The sequence below is a fragment of the Scyliorhinus canicula genome, chromosome 15 (assembly GCF_902713615.1).
Source record: "Scyliorhinus canicula chromosome 15, sScyCan1.1, whole genome shotgun sequence".
Classification (NCBI taxonomy): Eukaryota; Metazoa; Chordata; class Chondrichthyes; order Carcharhiniformes; family Scyliorhinidae; genus Scyliorhinus; species Scyliorhinus canicula.
In genome coordinates this window covers 140,011,230-140,029,195 of record NC_052160.1, presented here as the reverse complement: position 1 = coordinate 140,029,195, position 17,966 = coordinate 140,011,230, and the positions used below count along the sequence as shown (strand labels likewise).

General features: G+C 45.4%; 1 protein-coding gene across 1 annotated transcript; it reads right to left on the bottom strand.

Moving 5' to 3' along the window:
- Window positions 1-738: 738 nt before the first annotated feature.
- Window positions 739-17,649, bottom strand: LOC119978396 (pepsin A-like). Its single transcript, XM_038820018.1, has 9 exons — window positions 17,543-17,649; window positions 13,831-13,990; window positions 12,237-12,354; window positions 10,176-10,294; window positions 6,538-6,737; window positions 5,598-5,717; window positions 4,396-4,540; window positions 4,065-4,163; window positions 739-1,175 (listed from the first exon to the last, which is right to left on the bottom strand). The coding sequence occupies exons 1-9, from the start codon at window positions 17,596-17,598 to the stop codon at window positions 1,017-1,019; spliced, it is 1,176 nt and encodes a 391-aa protein (XP_038675946.1). The 5' UTR covers window positions 17,599-17,649; the 3' UTR covers window positions 739-1,016.
- Between the last annotated feature and the right edge of the window lie 317 nt (window positions 17,650-17,966).

Genomic DNA, 17,966 nt, shown 5'->3' with positions numbered 1-17,966 from the left:
GCTGGTGGGTTCGCTCGGAGGTGCGGCAGCCATACACACACTGTGGTCTGTGCAGGGGGTTCCTTTAGGCAGGCGGTCCCTGGGGCATATGCCTATCACAGGGGTCCCGGGAGTCCCCCTATTCTGGGGGTCCCTGGCAACACTGTGAGGGGAGCTGCTGCTAGAGGAGGGGTCGGCAGGCGGTGCATTATTGGAGAGGTGGGGTTGACCCTCGGATGTGTTTGGATGGTTTCGACCAGCGTGGTCCTGGCGTGGTGAATCTTGCAGTGGTTCAAGATGACCACCGTTGCCCGTTTGGCCCACCATGAGGTCCACCACGTCAGGTTCACGGTTTGCTGAGACCACAAGTGATCCGTGCGCACATGATTTCCGGCCGCAGGAACGGGGGGATCATGGGAGGACGGAGCATAAAGACTCATTTACATTTATTGACGCTCCCTGCCGGTGTGGATTGTGGACCTCGCTCACACCGTCAGCGGGGGTTCCGAGCGTGGCATTCAAATTGGCCCCGGGCGCCGATCCCGATTTCCCCCCAACGTCCGATTCCCCGTCCCATTTGGAAATGCATTCCGGGCATCCAGGAACGGCGGGTCCGGCCCAAGAAATTTTAATTTGGCTGAAAGCTGTATTCAGTGGGTACTTGGTTTGGGAAGAAATATCAGAGATCAGACATTTGTCTAGAAACTGGGCGGCATCTCGTTCACCTCCAATACCAAAAAAAGAGATCAGAGCTATTAATGCGTTTTTGATACTTATATTTATTTTTTAATATTCTCCATTAATCCTTTCCCGTAATCATCTGCAAAGTAAAATTCTAAATATATTCACAGCTAAACAGGCAACTATTCTTAATAAGAAATGTCTTCTTCATCTGTAAAAAATCATTGCTAATAATATTTTTCACCATTTGTGTTGGCCATTGCATTTGGAGATTGTGAGGAATTCAGGCGGTGTTCGTAGTTGTGATTTGGAGAGAGGAAAAGGAAGCAACTTAAACAACGTCATGGATGAATAAATTAGGCAGCCTTGGCGAAACCCACTTGGTTGTTTCCGCGGTCAAAAATGGAATAGTAGACTCCAATGAAGACATCTCCAAGAATCCAGAGTGGTTCAGTAGTAGGAAGAGCCATGTGGTTAAATCCGCTCAGACAATAGTGCTTTCCACTGAAAATTCTCTGCAAGCAATGTAATAAAGACAAAATCAGCCGATTTTCCGACATTTGTTTGCTTCTAAGATTACACTTGCTTTTGCAGCATGCGGTATTACACGCAAACATATTGCATTACATACAAACATACTTATTTGACAGATAGGAAACAAAGGACTTGCCCCAAACTTCACGATGAGCAGAACACCCTGATGTTTCCTTGGGAAAAAGACCAAAGCACTTTGCGCAATTAATTAATTTGAAGGGAAAGAGTCTGCGGTAAGGGAAAATCCAGCAGAAAACCTTCACTTTTAAAAAATTAATTTAGAGCACGCAATTCTTTTGTTTCCAATTCAGGATCAATTTAGCCTGGCCAATCCACCTACCCTGCACATCTTTGGGCTGTGTGGGTGAAACCCACGCAGACACAGGGAGACTGTGCAAACTCCACACGGACAGTGACCCGGAGCAAACCTGGGTCCTCAGCGCCATAGGCAGCAGTGCTAACCACTGTGCGACTGCGCCCCTGCTGAAAACATTCACATCACCACGTTGCACGTTTGGCAAATGGACGAAGAAAGAGTTCATCATTTTGTTGGCGGTGCTGCTTCAAGGAGTGACATTGGCCAGGGCCCGATTGGGGAAGAACAGGAGGTGATTCTCATTCTCAGGGCAGATGTGTTAGTAACTGGGGGAAAGGTTCAGTCAGAACACCCCCACGTTCTGGAGGGAGAACAAACTAACCTGAGCTCCCCTTCATGCTTGAGGCAGAATTTCACGAAGACCATTTGAGGACAGGAATCATAAGACCCTGAGACCATAATAATCGCTTATTGTCACAAGTAGGCTTCAATAAAGTTACCGTGAAAAGTCCCTAGTCGCCACATTCCGGCACCTGTTCGGGGAGGTCGGTACGGGAATTGAACCCGTGCTGCTGCCTTGTTCTGCATCGCATCCCCATTCTCCTACATTCTCCCCATAACCCCAACCCCTTTTTAATCAAAAACCTTTCTATCTCTGTCCTAAAGATACTCAGTTATTTGGCCTGAACAGCCTTCTGCGGCAAAGAGTTCCACAGATTCACCACCCTCTGGCTGAATAAATTCCTCCTCATCTCTGTTTTAAAGAATTGTCCCTTTAGTCTGAAATTGTGTCCTTTGCTTCTTGTTTTTCCTAAAAGTGGAAACATCTCCTCCGCGTCCACTCTATCCAGGCTTCGTAGTAGCCTGTAAGTTTCAATAAGATCCCCCCCTCATCCTTCTAAACTCTAATGAGTACAGACCCAGAATCTTCAAAACGTTCCTCATACGACAAGTTCTTCATTCCAGTGTCGGATGTGGGGGTAAGTTTGAGGTCTCTGGCTGTGGCCCCGTTCTGTTTGCCCCAGACAGATATACAGTGAGTGTAGTGGTGGCTTCATCCACAAAAGTCTGGAACCAGCTAAATCAGCATTTTCCTGTGGGGGACGTGTCGGTGTTGTACTATTTGTGGGAATCACAGGTTCTCTCCGGCAAGGATGGAGGTGACATATCGGCGGTAGTGTAGGGAAGGGGTGGAATGAGTGAGGAACGTGTTCATGGGAGGAAGGTTTGCAAGTTTGGGTGAATTGCAGGAGAAATGTGAATTGCTGAGATGGCGGCCATTCAGGTATGTATAGTTACGGAGTTTTGTGTGCAAGGAGGTGACCTTGTTCCCTCGGTTGCCGGAGCACACTCTGTTGGACAGGTTATTGGCGCCAGATGAGCTAGGGGACGGGAAAATTGCGGATATTGACAGAGGGCTGGTGGGCACAGGGAAACACCAATTGAGGAGGAGAAGTAGAAGTGGGAGGAAACGTTGTCCTGTGCCAGGATGAGCTTGGTACAGTTCAAGGTGGTGAACAGGGCTCACATGATCTGGGGGCGGAAGAGTGGGTTCTTTTCAGAGGTAGGGGGTAAGTGTGAGAGATGTGGTGGGTGACGGGGCGGCAAATCACGTCCAGATGTTTTGGTCTTGTCTGAGATTGGTGGGGTTTTGGGGCCCGTTATTTGAAGCATTATCGAACATTGTGGAGATGGAGATGTTGCCGGACTCTCTGGTGATGATCCTTGGGGTGTCGGAGCTGCCAGGGCTGCTGGAGGGGAGTGGGGAGGCTGACGTCGTGGCCTCCACAACTCTGATCATACAGCGGTAAAGTCTACTGGATTGGAGGTCGGTGCAGCCACCGAAGATGTTGGTGTGGCTGGGGGGCGTAGCAGAATTCTTTAAATTAGAAACGATTATATTATATTCGCCCTTAGGGGGTGGGAGGCTGTGGGGGTGGGAGGGGATTCAGGTTCTGCCCATGATGGAAGTTGTTCTTGTGCCTCAATGGCACAAAGACTAAGGTTGGGTAAAACTGTGGCTTTATTGCAGTCAGATGCGTGGCCTCCTGCTGCAGCTGGCGAAACGACAGATGAATGGAGGACACGCATATTTATACTCCTCCTACTGGGCGGAGCCAGCCGGCAGGGGCTACCGGCGAACCTGTAATACAGGTCCTACCTTACATCCCCTAATACAGGTGTACACAGTGGTTCACCAGAACAATAAAAAGTGTTTCTTGTGCCTGTTTGAGGACCTGTTTGTTGTCAGTGGGTGGGGAGAGGGAGGGGGTGGTTACGGGGAGTAAACGAGGAAAAAGATGTCAAAATGTGGGAAGTGCATCATGTTTTTTGAATGATTCAGTGTTTATGTTCATGTTTGTTCTGGTTTGAATGAAAATATTTTTTAAAACAACCACACTGTTCCTGTACATTACTCAGAGAGTCAGCTGGCGTTAGGGTTCACTGGAAAAACTGGGCTATGCCATTGCACTGAAATCTGTTCTAAACCCAGTAACCCGGAGATGGTGTACGGTGCTGTGGGAATTCCAGCAGCTTAAGGGTTAAAGCATACCTTGAGCACATAAGCAGAAGAAGGAACGGGATAGTCAATTCCATTGATGGTGAATGTCACATCGGGCATGCTGGACACGGAATTGCAGTAGACGTAATTCTGTAGAACAGAGAAAGAAGTTAACAGTGGTATAATCTGAAGGGGCAGCTCACATCTATGTTTAAATTAAATTATTGACCGAAGGTTAGCTCTGAGAATTGACTTAATTTTAGCATAAGTGTAAAATATCGTTATCAATGCATCTGAACCTCCTTTAATATAAGAAACTTCTCTACATTAATATTTGAGATGGAATTATCTCCTTCCCATGATAAAACACAATGCAAATTACCCATGCCCCATTTTCTGGGCCGGCGCCAATTAGGCGCTGGATTTTCTGAATAGGTGCGGTAGGTCCAACGATCAGGGAGGTTCCAGTATCAACAATGGCCTGACAACCACTTTGGCAAGCCACCACCTGGCCATTTATTTTCACACTAGGAAGTAAAAGGACATTCATAGTTAGGTGACCTGTTTTGGAAATCTAATTGACAACTGAGATTAATGTGTGCAAATGTGTGCATCTTGCATCAAGTTGATACTTGAGGTAAATATAAAACATAGCATTAGGATTGTGTTTTTCAATCTCTCAATATGGCTGCTCTGTCTTTAGTACATTTGCAACTACTGTCTTGCAATGTTTTTCCAGGTCCATGTATGTTGATTCCCACTTTTCTGGTTTGCATTTGACTCTCTGTCATCTAGTGTATTGGCTTCAAAACCTTCCTCTTCCTGTTTATATTCCTCAACTGGCTTGCTTATCTCAATCATTGTGATCTTCTCCAACTCTAAATAACAGCACATGTATCAGCTCGGCCTCCCAATTACTCTGCATTCTTTGTGGGTTCTATCAAGTTAGTCTCTGTTGATTTTTTTCTTGCTGGGAATTCTGCATCAAAACTTTAGTCTCTTCAAAACTCAATTCCTTAACTTTGCCTTTAGTTCCTTCCCTCTTTGCACTTCCTTAATCCCTGTTCATCCACTGTTTGACCTTCAGAGTGCCTTTGGATGTTGTTGTGCGGTAAAACTGCACAACAAACCTGGTTGCAGTTGACTTGCATTCAAGCAGCCTCAACATTAATTGGGGATGTTGTCTTTACAAGCAATTGGATCAATATCTGTTGAGTGGGGGGTGGGGGGGGGGGGGGGGGGTTGAGGGTGAGATAGGTATTGATCATGCTGTGTGATCTTCTAATGAGGAGCAAAGGGAAGATGGAGAGATTTATCAGGAGGTAGGGGGCAGAAGTCCATGAGACCACAATGGAGCAGGGAGTACAGGCCAGTACTTGCTTTGAACCTGAATAACCCTGGATTATGCATTTCCCAGCTGATTCCTGATATTTCTCTTTGACACGCCTGTAATGTTAAACTACCCAGCAAGCACTGTGCAACATTTAACCTCTTTCTCATTATGAATTATTCCGGCACAAAACACATCTTTGCAGCTGAATTCTATCTCGAACATGTAACATTTGTCAATAGGCATTTACTTACCTGTCCAGACGGATTTGCCAGTATCCCTCTACGGTGACGGGAACCCAGTTAATTTGACCTGTGTAATGGTTTGGATCAACTCCACCAAATACAACTTCACTTCCAGACTGACCATTCTCTCTGTAAATCAAAGGTTAAAAATGAATTAAATCTGGAAGTATGCAGGTTCAGAATTTCTGTCAGCTTCTACGATCACATCATATTAGCCTTTTGTCAAATATGTGTCTGAGAATAGTTGTTAACCTCTTGGAAAGCTTGCTGGAATGTCTGGAGAATTTGACAACTAAAGTGTAGGATGCAACTATATCCCACCACAGCACAGTGTGAATCCCACAAGGTTTTAAATGTTTGCATCGCAATCTGGTCAGATTTATTTGATTTGTTGTTGTGATGGGGAATAGGGAACAGCCTGGGCAGAAAATGGAAGCGGATTCAAGAGTAAATTGCAAAAGGGAATCGGGCATATGTTGGGAAAAAGATTATTGTGGATGGGCAGGGGAGTCAGACTAATTGGATAGTTCCCTCAAAGCGCTAGCACAAGCATAATGGGCCGAATGGCCTCTTTCTGTGCTGCATAGGATTCGATTCATTAAAGTCTACAGGGATGGAATCAATTCGAGAGTGGGTTCACTGCTGAGGGTGGCGGGATGGGCCGAAGAATGATAGTCAGAGCTAAGCCAGGGAGGCTAAAATCCCTGACAGATGGGGCAGGGAGCTGGAAGAAACTTTGCTGCAGGGCAGATGGGGGGTGGAGTTCTATCTACGGGCATCCCATCCCTACATTACTCAATTTCCAAATGCTGTTTCGTCTATTGAATTATGCCAGAGAAAAATCCAGGTGTTGATAAAGAGAGGTTGAAGAAAAGGGCAAGTTTGGTGCAGGTTATGTTGGAAGCTCTTTATGACGAGATTAATTAGTAAATATTAAAAAATACTTCACCTGGTCAGGTAAAAAGCAAACAGAGGCTGCTCCAACAGACGCTCGGACATCATGTTATCGAAAACAGTTGTGGCGCCTGATACTGCATAATTTGGATATCCCAATCCCACAATTCCATCAAATTTAGCGTAGTAAAGGAAATTGCCAGGCTCAGTCATACTTAAACCAAATTCTTGGTGGGTGATATCAATGTTGCCGACCTAATCGAAAAGAAGACAGTTTAAATATTTACAGTAGGTCGTCCTGTAAGAAGGTCAAGTTAACATATGAACACATTAGGGTATTGCCACCTTCTTGGTCTCTGCTGTTTAAAATTGCCCTTGGAAGGTATAGAGCCTCAGGCTGCTTCTCACTAGGTGAATGTCTTTGGAATGTGAAGATAGGGACATAAACACTCTGTTCTGGACGTTTCTGCTGCTGTGTCTCAGTCATTGGGCACTAATGTATCGAGTGAGGTGAGGCACTGCTGTCTCTAAATGGACAGATGTGGGCCCCACTAACCCATCCCACTGAAGAGTTTTCAAAGAGTTTCCGGAACGTCGTGTCTTCCTCCAGGAGCTGAGGAAGATATGTGATGTGAGAAATAAAGGGTGAGCACGATTACTTTGAGTTGTAAAGTGAGATACATTTTTGGAAGCTGTTTCTTTTGCTGTATTTTTCCATAAGCTTTATCACAGAATCATAGAATCAGAGAATTTACGGTGCAGAAGGAGGCCATTTGGCCCATTGAGTCTGCACCGGCCCTTGTAAAGAGCGCCCTACTTCAGCCCACACCTTCACCCCATCCCCATAACCCAATAACCACACCGAACCTTTTTGGACACGAAGGGCAAATCATGGTCAATCCACCTAACCTGCACATCTTTGGACTGTGGGAGTAAACCGGAGCACCCGGAGGAAGCCCACGCAAACACGGGGAGAACGTGCAGACTCTGCACAGATAGTAACCCAAGCCAGAAATCGAACCTGGGACCGTGGAGCTGTGAAGCAACTGTGCTACCCACTGTGATACGCTGCCCCTATCGCACACACCTGGGGCTAAATCGCTGGCTTTTAAAGCAGACCAAGGCAGGCCAGCAGCACGGTTCGATTCCCGTACCTGCCTCCCCGAACAGGTGCCGGAATGTGGCGACTAGGGGCTTTTCACAGTAACTTCATTGAAGCCTACTCGTGACAATAAGTGATTTTCATTTCATTTCATTTCATTATTCCAGAGGTGTTTTGTTTGAAATGACGTTACTGTAGCTGTATTTGATTATTTTTAATATTTCGCACTTTCCCACGAGCTGTGAAACTATGATGGGATGTGCTCAATGGGTGCTTTTTGAAGGCCACGAGCAGTCAAAATAGGCTTTGGCACACACCCACACAAAGCTGTATTGTGTATACATGTACGTTATTGTATCTGCTCAGTGAGAGAAATGTGGCGAGTCGTAAAGGCTGCCGTGAAACTGGCCGTGTTTCACGGCAGCCTCCGCGCACCCTCCCTGGACCTGATTCCCCCCCCCCCCGGGCGGGGCTAGCAGCGCGGCCCCGTAAAGCACGGCATCGCGGGCTTAGCGACCGTCGCTAAGTCCGCGCGCTAAGCGTCACGGCGGCTGACACGCACGATGACGTCAGCCGCGCATGCGCGGGTTGGCCGGCTCCAACCCGCGCATGCGCGGATGACGTCATCATGCAGACGCGTCAAACCCGTGCATGCGCGGGCCGTCATGCCCCTCAGCCGCCCCGCGGACTGATCCTGCGGGGCGGCGGAAGAACAAATAGTGCGCGGGTATTGGACCCGCTGCCCGCGATCGGTGCCCACCGATCGCAGGCCCATGCCACCCTTGGCACGGCCGTGGTGCGGCCGTGCCAATCGGTGCCATGGTTTTCCGGGACGGCACTTTGCGGCCGTTTTCACGAACGGTGAGAGCAGGTGTGATTGCGTTCGTGAAAACGGCTGTAAAGGCCTGGGAACTCGGCCCATCGGCCTGGGGAGAATCACTGTGCTCCGTAAAAAACGGCGAGCAGCGATTCGTGTCGTGGGGCGGCCGTGGGGGGGTGAGAATAGCGGGAGGGCGGGAAAATTGTCGGGAAGGCCCTCCCGCTATTCTCCGACCCGTCGTGGGCAGCGGAGAATCGCGCCCTTTGTCACTCTAAATAAAATATTTTCTGACTCACCATTTCTGGTCTCTGACTGGCTTTTGTCCCACAACAGATGGAGAAGATGTCAGAGGAAACCTTCCAAACTCCCAGGTGGGCATCAGAGTTCCTGACCACATGGCTCAGGTGTGCACCCATAGTTGGCAGTTGCACTGAATTAGTCAATTCTAATTAGGTGTTCTTATACTAGCCCCAGAAGCTCGAGTGGAATTATATGCCAAAGATTCTGGACTTGACAGTGTTTGCAAATTGAAGAAGAGAAAACTTCTTATGCTGTATCTTCAGACATTGTTTAGATATTCAAAAATGTTTCACAGCCAATGAATTACTTTTGAAGTGCACCCAGTTACTGTCTGTCACGAAGGTACGTGTGACCCAGCACTTGAACAAATATGAACTGGACAGAGAGAGCCAATGTGACTCTATTAAAGGTAAGGCATTGTCTGTCTAAACCTGCCAAATCTTTTGAGGAGGTCACCCATAAGGGTAGATAATGAAAATGAAACGTCCATGGAGGTTTTACATCAGGGGCACCTCAAAAGGCATTGGATAAGATTCCAAACAAATGATTATTGGCAAAAGTCAGATCACATGTGATGGACATGTGGCTTTGGTTAGAAATGGTTTGAGAGGTGTGATGCAGAGAGTGGAGATAAAGGATATGTATGTGGAAGGTGGAACCTGCTCTGGGACTTCAGTTTTTTGCTCTATTTATTGATGACTGTTATAACCCACATCACGGGGTTGGGATGATCGACCGCCCCGTGGAGCTTGTAGAATATGAGCTCCCTCGATAAGGGGACAGCGGACCCTTAACAAGGACCATGTGTCTTTGTATAAATAGAGGCGGCCAGTCAGGCACCGACTGCAGAAGGCCCAGTAGGGGACCACTGCGGCTGTACATAATAGTTAACGTGCTAAATCAAATAAGTGTTGTTTCTCTCTAAAGCGCGGTGTGGATTCTCGCTGCCCCTGACAAAAATGACCCAGATGAAGGAATTGATCACTGTATAAGACTTCTGATGACATAAAGTTAGGAGGGATAGTACGTAGTGTAGGTGGAAGGTCATCCTTGCAAAGGAACATTAATAGAATAAGTGAATGGCCATTCTGAGTTCAGTGTGGGCATGTGTAGGGTCATACATTTTGGCAAAAGATAAAGAATATTTCCCAAATGGTGAGGAATTAAGAATGGTAGAGGAGAGTGACTCAGGAGCCCAACAACACAAATTAGTCAAAGCCAGTAGGTAGGTACAAAAATCAATCAGAAAAGCCAATGGATTGCTGGTGAAATACAAAGGACAGGAAGTTATTCTTCGGTTTTGTACACCCTTGGTCAGGTACTCAAGGGCAATTAGGGATGGGCAATAAATGTTGACCTAACCAGCGATGCCCACATCCAACAAAAGAATAAAGAAAACACAATCTGGGACCCTGATTTCAATTAGGGCAATGAGCCCCGCAGAGATGGGTAATCAGCTAATTTGACTTACTCTGAGAGTATCATATCCCAGTACACCAGTCATGCTGCCAGTGCCATATTGAATGGACATATATTTGTTGCTCATCTGAAATGTTGAGGAGTCTTGTGGATTGAACTTGTGATGATCCCCTACAAGAAAAGCACATTTTACCCACTCAGTTTCAGTAGATGATTCTGTTCATTTCAATATAACAACATGTTGGCCAGGCCTAATAGTACAGAGATATGGTTAAATCCCAGCACAGCAGCTGAGGAATTTAAATTTAATTAGCAGTGATTAGCACTGTTGCTTTACAACACCAGGGTCCCAGGTTCGATTCCCGGCTTGGGTCACTGTCTGTGCGGAGTCTGCACGTTCTCCCCGTGTCTTCATGGGATTCCTCCGGGTGCACCGGTTTCCTCCCACAGTCCAAAGATGTGCAGTTAGGTGGATTGGCCACATTAATTAGGTGGGGTTACACGGTTACGGGGACAGGGTGGTGGTGACGGCTTAAGTATGGTGCTCTTTGCAAGAGCCTGTGCAGACTCGATGGGCCGAGTGACCTCTTTCTGCACTGTGAATTCTATGATTCTCTGAATTGCCTGGGAAGTAAGAGACTGGGGGCTTCTTGCTTTTGATCATTGATGGGACCCTGGGATGGTGAGTGGGCCGCATGAGTGACCCTCCTTCATCTCAGTGAACCATGAGATTGAAATTGGTCTTGTTCATTAACTGTGACCCCATGAATAAGATTCAATACAAACCGAATATTCAATAATGAGTTGCAGAAAATGTTTAATCATTTACATATTAATTGAATTATGACCAACTTCAAATGGTAAAAAGAACATAAATATTTACACTTTGGGCACAGAGTGAGTGCACGGCTCTCACAGTCAGTGTTGTGACCAATAAACACACAACTCACCTCACTCGCCCATGTGGATCACTTCAGCCACACCAATAGCAGAACAGCTACGCAGGCAAAATCAGAAGAGTTTGGCGACCCTGCACATGGGCGACGGTCAACAAAATGTATGAGGCACTGGATTGGACTGGATTCTCCTCCCCCACTCCATGGTGTGCCTCACAGTGGTGGAGGAGGCCCGCCATTGGATATTCTGGTCCCATCGTTGTCAATGGGGTTTGTCGTTCTGTGCATCCCCTCACCGCCACGAGACCCGCAGCGGGGGTTTTACCGTCAACAGGATCGGCAGATCCAGACGGGGATAACGTCTGGAATATTCTGAGCACAGAGCTGGATCCTGAATCAATCCAGCTCCCAGCTTCTTTCAGGCACCAGCCATTCCTGATATTTCAGAGGCTCTAATTAGCCAATCATTTGAAATACACAACACGATGTAACAAAGCCAAGTGGGGATTCAGTGTTTAACAATTGCACTATCAGCTCATAATGAGGCAAATCTAAGTTGTGGTAGTCACCACTGATGTATATATTAGGTGATTTGTGGCAGGTACGGGGGTAGTTCCCTGCCTGCTGGCTCCGCCCAGGAGACGGAGTATAAATATGTGTGCTCCTTGTACAGCAGCCATTTCGCCAGCTGCTGTAGGAGGCCACACATCTTAGTGCATTGAAGCCTTAATTGCATTCAACTCTTGTCTTTGTGTAATTGATCGTGCATCATAAGTCAAGAAGAAGAACTGTATAGGGCAGTACGGTAGCATTGTGGATTGCACAAATGCTTCACAGCGCCAGGGTCCCAGGTTCGATTCCCCGCTGGGTCACTGTCTGTGTGGAGTCTGCACGTTCTCCCTGTGTGTACGTGGGTTTCCTCCGGGTGCTCCGGTTTCCTCCCACAGTCCAAAGATGTGCAGGTTAGGTGGATTGGCCACGCTAAATTGCCCCTTAGTGTTAGGTGGGGTTTCTGGGTTATGGGGATAGGGTGGAGGTAGGGGCTTGGGTAGGGTGCTCTTTCCAAGAGCCAGTGCAGACTCGATGGGCCGAATGGCCTCCTTCTGCACTGTAAATTCTATGAAATCTAAACCTCAAGCTTCTGTAAACCGTTACGCGATCAAAAAAGCCAACATGTGCTATTGTGAGAACTTCTGCTATTATCTGGAAGTACTTACTGCAGGCATAACTGGAGCAGTAATCCGATGGGACCCAGAAGTTTGAAGAGCCAGTGTCAAAGATGACAATGAAACTCTGAGGTGGAGTCCCAACGCTGATTGTTGCATAGTACGACAGCTGTCAGGAAATTAAAAAGAAAATGTATAATTAGGAATGTGTCTGTTTCTCAGACAGTAAAGTACAGTTGAGATGCGTTACAGGTCAGACCTGCTTAAGCTTTTGGAGTTTTCACAGAATAATTTAGGGATACTAAATTATTAACCAACTAACCAACCAAAATGGGAACACGTTTTGCATCCATTTTCCAACCAGCTAAAATGTTTCTGTCCTCAGAGTTTAATTAAAACAAACTCCTTAGGTTTTCAAATGTCAAACTAAGATTTTGAAAGGTGGCGCTGCGACTTTTAGCAAATAGTCCACTAGTTCACGTAGTGAGGCAGCTTAAAAACATTGTCATAAATTTGTCAGAATGGCGAGTGGCTATTGTCAGTTTCATTAGAGATCTTGAAACTGAATTAATCAGATTCATTACCTGTTCTATGATTCTGGTAATGCCAAAAGAAATTGTGTATTTAAACTTCAGGATATCCCTAACACTTAGCCCAGTAAAGTACTCTATGAAGTGTAGTCACTGTTATGGTGTAAGAATCATGATGACAATCAGGACAGAATAGCTAGGAGGAGAGATTGGGTAGGGTGGGATTATTTTCCTTCGAACAAAGAAGGCTGAGGGGGTGACTTAATTGAGGTGTACAAAATTATGAGGGGAAGAGATAGAGTGGACAGGATTGATTTATTTTCCGTCGTGGAGAATTCTCGAACCAGGGGACATAGATTCAAGATAAGTGGCAGAAGGTGCAGAGGGGACACGGGGAAGAACTTTTTTATGCAGAGGGTAGTGGGAATCTGGAATTTGCTACCCGGGTTGGCGGTGGAGGCAGAGACCCTAAACTCTTTTAAAAATTACCTGGATCTGTACCTTAAGTGCTGTAAGGTACAGGGCTATGGACCGGGTGCAGGTAGGTGGGGTTAGAAAGGGCACCTGGGTGTCCTCAGGCTGGCATGGTCAAGATGGGCCGAACGGCCTCCTTCTGTGCTGTAACTTCTCCATGAAGAGAATGAGGAGCAGAAGTCAGCAATTCAGCCCCTCGGGCCTGCTCCAACATTCAATAGAATCATGGCCGATCTCAGCTCAGCCAATCTGCGCACAGCACGATCCCACCAGCAGCACTGTGATGACCAGCAGATTTTTATTAGTAACTTTGGTACAGTGATAACTGTTGGGTAAATCTCCCCTGCACTGCATCAAAAGGTGGCTCGGAATTGTTTACATCTATGTGACAGGGCAGACATGGTCCCGGTTTAATGTCCATTCTAAAAGAGGGTATTCCTGACAATGCAGCACTCCCTCAGGGCTGTGCTAATATATATCCATCGCGAAATGACCAACTTCAACACTTGCTGCACTTTTGGGTTTCAGATACACAGGGCAGTGTTAATAAAGGGCAGAATGCAATAAACACCACCGGGATGTGACTGTTTCAATTCTATTCTGTAAGCTGATCTTCTTTAAAAACAGTACAGATTACTTACATCCAGGTAGTTTATGAGTGGCTCTGTTGAACCCGACTCCCCCTTGGATGGTCCAACGTATTTTGAGTAGAGATTGTATTTGTGTTCTTTCAGAAACTCTTCGAGTAAACCACGCTCCGCCAAGACATCGCGGACAGATTTACCCTTAAATAGTTTCACTCTGCAAGGATCAGAGTGAAAATGGATCAACATTCAGGCAGATTCGTCCTTCTAAATTAAACCAAATATCTTTTTCTATCCCTTTCTGTTTCATGTGTACAAGCTATAACCTTCTGTGTACTATGTTGTGATTGGTAAACAAAAGTAGCATTTACAAAAAACAGAGATTGATGTATGAAGGTGCACATACAAACTGATTCAAAATTGGCTTAGTTGCAGTAGACAGTGGGTGATGACAGACGGCTGCTTTAGTGACTGGAAACAGTGTTCAGTGGCGTACCACAGGGATCTGTCCTGGGTTCCCTGTTATTCATTATTGATATAAACAACTTTGATAACTATGTGAGGGGTAGATCAGTCAGCTCGCGGATGACACAAGGATAGGCCAGGTGACTAACAGTGAGGATGAGCATCTGGGGTTACAGGAAGATATAGACGGGATGGCCAAATGGGCAGATTAAGTGGCTGATGTACATTAACCCTGAAAAGTGTGAGGTGATGCACTTTGGAAGGAGAAATTTGACTAGGAATATTCAACGAGCAGCAAAACACTGGGAGGTTCCAGGATCAAAGGGACAGTGGCGTGTTTGACCATTGACCTCTGAAGGCAGAAGGGCAGGTTAATAGGGTGGTGAAAAAGGCATAAGGAAACTTAGCATTATCAATCGGGGCATAGATTACAAAGGCAGTGAGGTAATGTTGGAGTTCTATAGAACTCTGGTGGGGCCATAGCTGGCAGACAGTGTGCAATTCTGGTCATTACATTATAAGAAGGATGTGATTGCACTGGAGGGGGTGCAGAGGAAATTCAGCAGGTTGTTGCCTGGGATGGAGCATTTAAGTTATAAAGAGAGATTGGGTAAGGGTTGGGTTGTTTTCGCTGGAGCAGGGAAGATTGAGGGCCGACCTGATTGAGGTGTACAAGATTATGAAGGGCATGGGCAGTGTGGATAGGGAGCAGCTGTTCCCCTTAGTTGAAGGGTCATTTACGAGGGTACACAGCTTCAAGGTGAGGGACAGGAAGCTTAAGGGGGATTTGAGGATAAACCTTTTTACGCAGAGAGTGGTGACGGTCTGGAACGCACTGTCTGGGAGGGTGGTAGAGGCGGGTTGCCTCACTTCCCTAATGCCTCATCCCTGGTTGAGCATTTGGCACGTCATAACATTCAAGCCAGTGGGCCAAATGCTGACAAATGGGATTAGGTAGGTAGGTAGGTCAGGAGTTTTTCAAACGTTGGTGCAGACTCGATGGGCTGAAGGGCCTCTTCTGCAGTGTATTGTCTGTGAATCTGAGAACATACAAATTCAGCATGGGAGTAGGCCACAGTGAGCACAACTATTTTCCAAAATAGATGACAAGGAGGGGTCAATCTCTATTTAAATAATATCTCTCATGATTTGAAATGCATGCTGATTGTGCGCATCACATTGAGAAAGAGCATTTCTTTCCTTTTCGTACTATAATGATTCAATCAAAATTGTCTCCACATACATTAAAAATTTCATAAATATATGCCATATCTATTAATAAATTCAAAAACCATAATGGTGCAGAAAGAAAACCAATCTTGTTCGCTACTGAGAGTTCCATTGCACAGGGAACTCTCCTTGCACCTACTCAAAATGGGCTTTGATTGCAAAAGCACACTTCTGTCCACCTGTAGTTAGAATAGATATATTTTTTAAATGTTGAGTGTTATGGTGCCTTAGCGTGGCTACAAGATGAATAATGTGCATGCAATCTAGTCGACAAGAAGCAGCTGGTTGCAACATCATAGGCAGAATGGACTCAGGGTAAAGCTAATGGGAACTTATTCGCCCAATTTCGGCCCCATTTTACAACTATGCAACCAGGCATCTGAGTGAAACATTGGGCCCGACAGCAAATCGGCCCATTAAGATCCAGGCATTGTTACTGTTGCGAACATGTCTGTTCTTGAAAATACAGAAAAATGTGTCATTTGAAACATGGAAGTCTGGCAATATCTGGTCTGAGAGGATACAGGGAAATATCCCACAAAAGGTTAATAGCAGCTGCAAAGAGCAGGATTATAAAATGCAGATTCTTGCTCACAAGCAGGTTTAGCAAACACACAGGATCCTTGTGGTAAGCTAAAACAATGGCTCACACCTTCATGGAATGTAACTATCTCAGGAAGCATCTGGAAAAGCAGTGATGAGAGTTTCAATTGAATTAAGTGACAAATGTTTATAACAGGCAGGTCTTTCAAGTCATAACCAAGTTAAATTTTAGCATACAGCTAAAAGCAAAGGTTTCACACCTTAATTGAAATAAACTCTCTTAGTAAACAGCTGGATGATGCTCAGTCGAATCTGGTGTCGATTCTAAGTGTAAAATTCTACGAACATCAAGTCAATTAAAAGAAAATTGGAGACAACCTGTCTATGAGGAACATAATTTAAAATCAAAATCAAAGGCAAAGTTATGAGCTGGGGACAATTGGAAAATTAAACGATTCGAAATCACAGAAATAAAAGTAACACCTATTGAAACCAAAGCATTTTTTAATCAGATCTGAGAGGTGACGTTATGCCCAAAATGAATAATTAGTTGTATTAAAATGTTTACATCAAAGATACTTTTTAACAATCAAAGTGAAACAAGCTCATTTACAATAAAGTCGTTAAAACTTAATAACTGTTCGAAAGAGACTATAAACCCGAAGAAAGGAGACAGCCAGCAGAGCCAGAGCCAGCTCTCACAGCTCGGTACATGGGAAGGATCGGACACAGCAACCGAGCTCACCAGCGAATACATCTCAAGGAGACCAGATTTTAAAGAAGATCGATTGTCAAGGTGGGCCTGAAGGTCCCTTCAACCAACAGGACGGATCCAGAAGCAAGATTGTTTTACCTTTCTGTTCAGAAAGTGTTTACAGCTTTAAAAAAAAATTATAATAATAAAATAACTTAAAAGTTTTAACCTGAAACAGTGGTTATTAGCCTACTTTACTTACTTAACAATGCAGGACCCAGGACATCGATGCTACTAAGGGGTAAGTAGGTAAAATTCTTCGGTGAAGATATGGGTTATACCGGGGGATAACTTGAAAATATAGTTTGACCTGAATAGAACCCACCGAAGCCTCCATCGGAGTCAGGGAGTGAGAATCCCTGTTCACCATTTAGAATATCGACCCTTTTTTGGTATAGGGGGAATTCTAAGAATAGTGGTGAGTTTTAACTTCATGTTCAAACCAAACACCAAGTATTTTGATAGAATTATCATCTTCTGTGAGGATACATTCAAAGCATATCTATAAACATCAAAACCAACATGGCAATCACAAATTCCTATCTGACTGGGCGCAGTGGTTAGCACTGCTGCCTCACGGCGCCCACGACCCGGGTTCGATCCCGGCCCTGGGTCACTGTCCAAGTTGAGTTTGCACATTCACCCCCCTGACTGCGTGGGTCTCACCCCCACAAACCAAAAAGATGTGCAGGGTAGGTGGATTGGATGTGCTAAATTGCCCCTTAATTGTAAACAAAGAATTGGGTACTTTAAATTTATAATAGATAAAAACCTTACCTGACTAAACATTCAGAGAGCTGAATGCACGCAAGTGCAATGAGCAGCCACTTCATTTTTGCCTCTTCGAGTAGTTGAAGGAAACCACAAGGAAATGTCAAATTCCAATGTGAATGGGTTCTGGTTGTTGCTGCTTTTATAGTCATCAGGATCAATCCATTCCGTGGTCGACAGATTTGGATCAGGTAATTAAAAGTTTTTCCATAATGGAAAATGTCAAACATGATGACCTTGTTGGAAAAACAGATATTGTTTCCAATTTAAGTAACATCAAACTTGGGAAAGTTACAATTTATCACATGATTAAATGTCAATGGCACCTATCAATGCAATTGTAACCGATAAAGAAATCAAAACTCTATTTACAGGGCAGCACGGTGGCCTCGTGGTTAGCACAACCGCCTCACGGCGCTGAGGTCCCAGG

Coding starts and splice junctions, on each gene's coding strand:
- LOC119978396 (XM_038820018.1), bottom strand. CDS start 17,598: ATGAAGTGGCTGCTCATTGCACTTGCGTGCATTCAGCTCTCTGAATGT. Junction 12,355..13,830: donor CACTCATAAACTACCTGGAT/GTAAGTAATCTG, acceptor ATTTCCTGACAG/CTGTCGTACTATGCAACAAT. Junction 4,164..4,395: donor GCCCAGAAAATGGGGCATGG/GTAATTTGCATT, acceptor TCTGTTCTACAG/AATTACGTCTACTGCAATTC.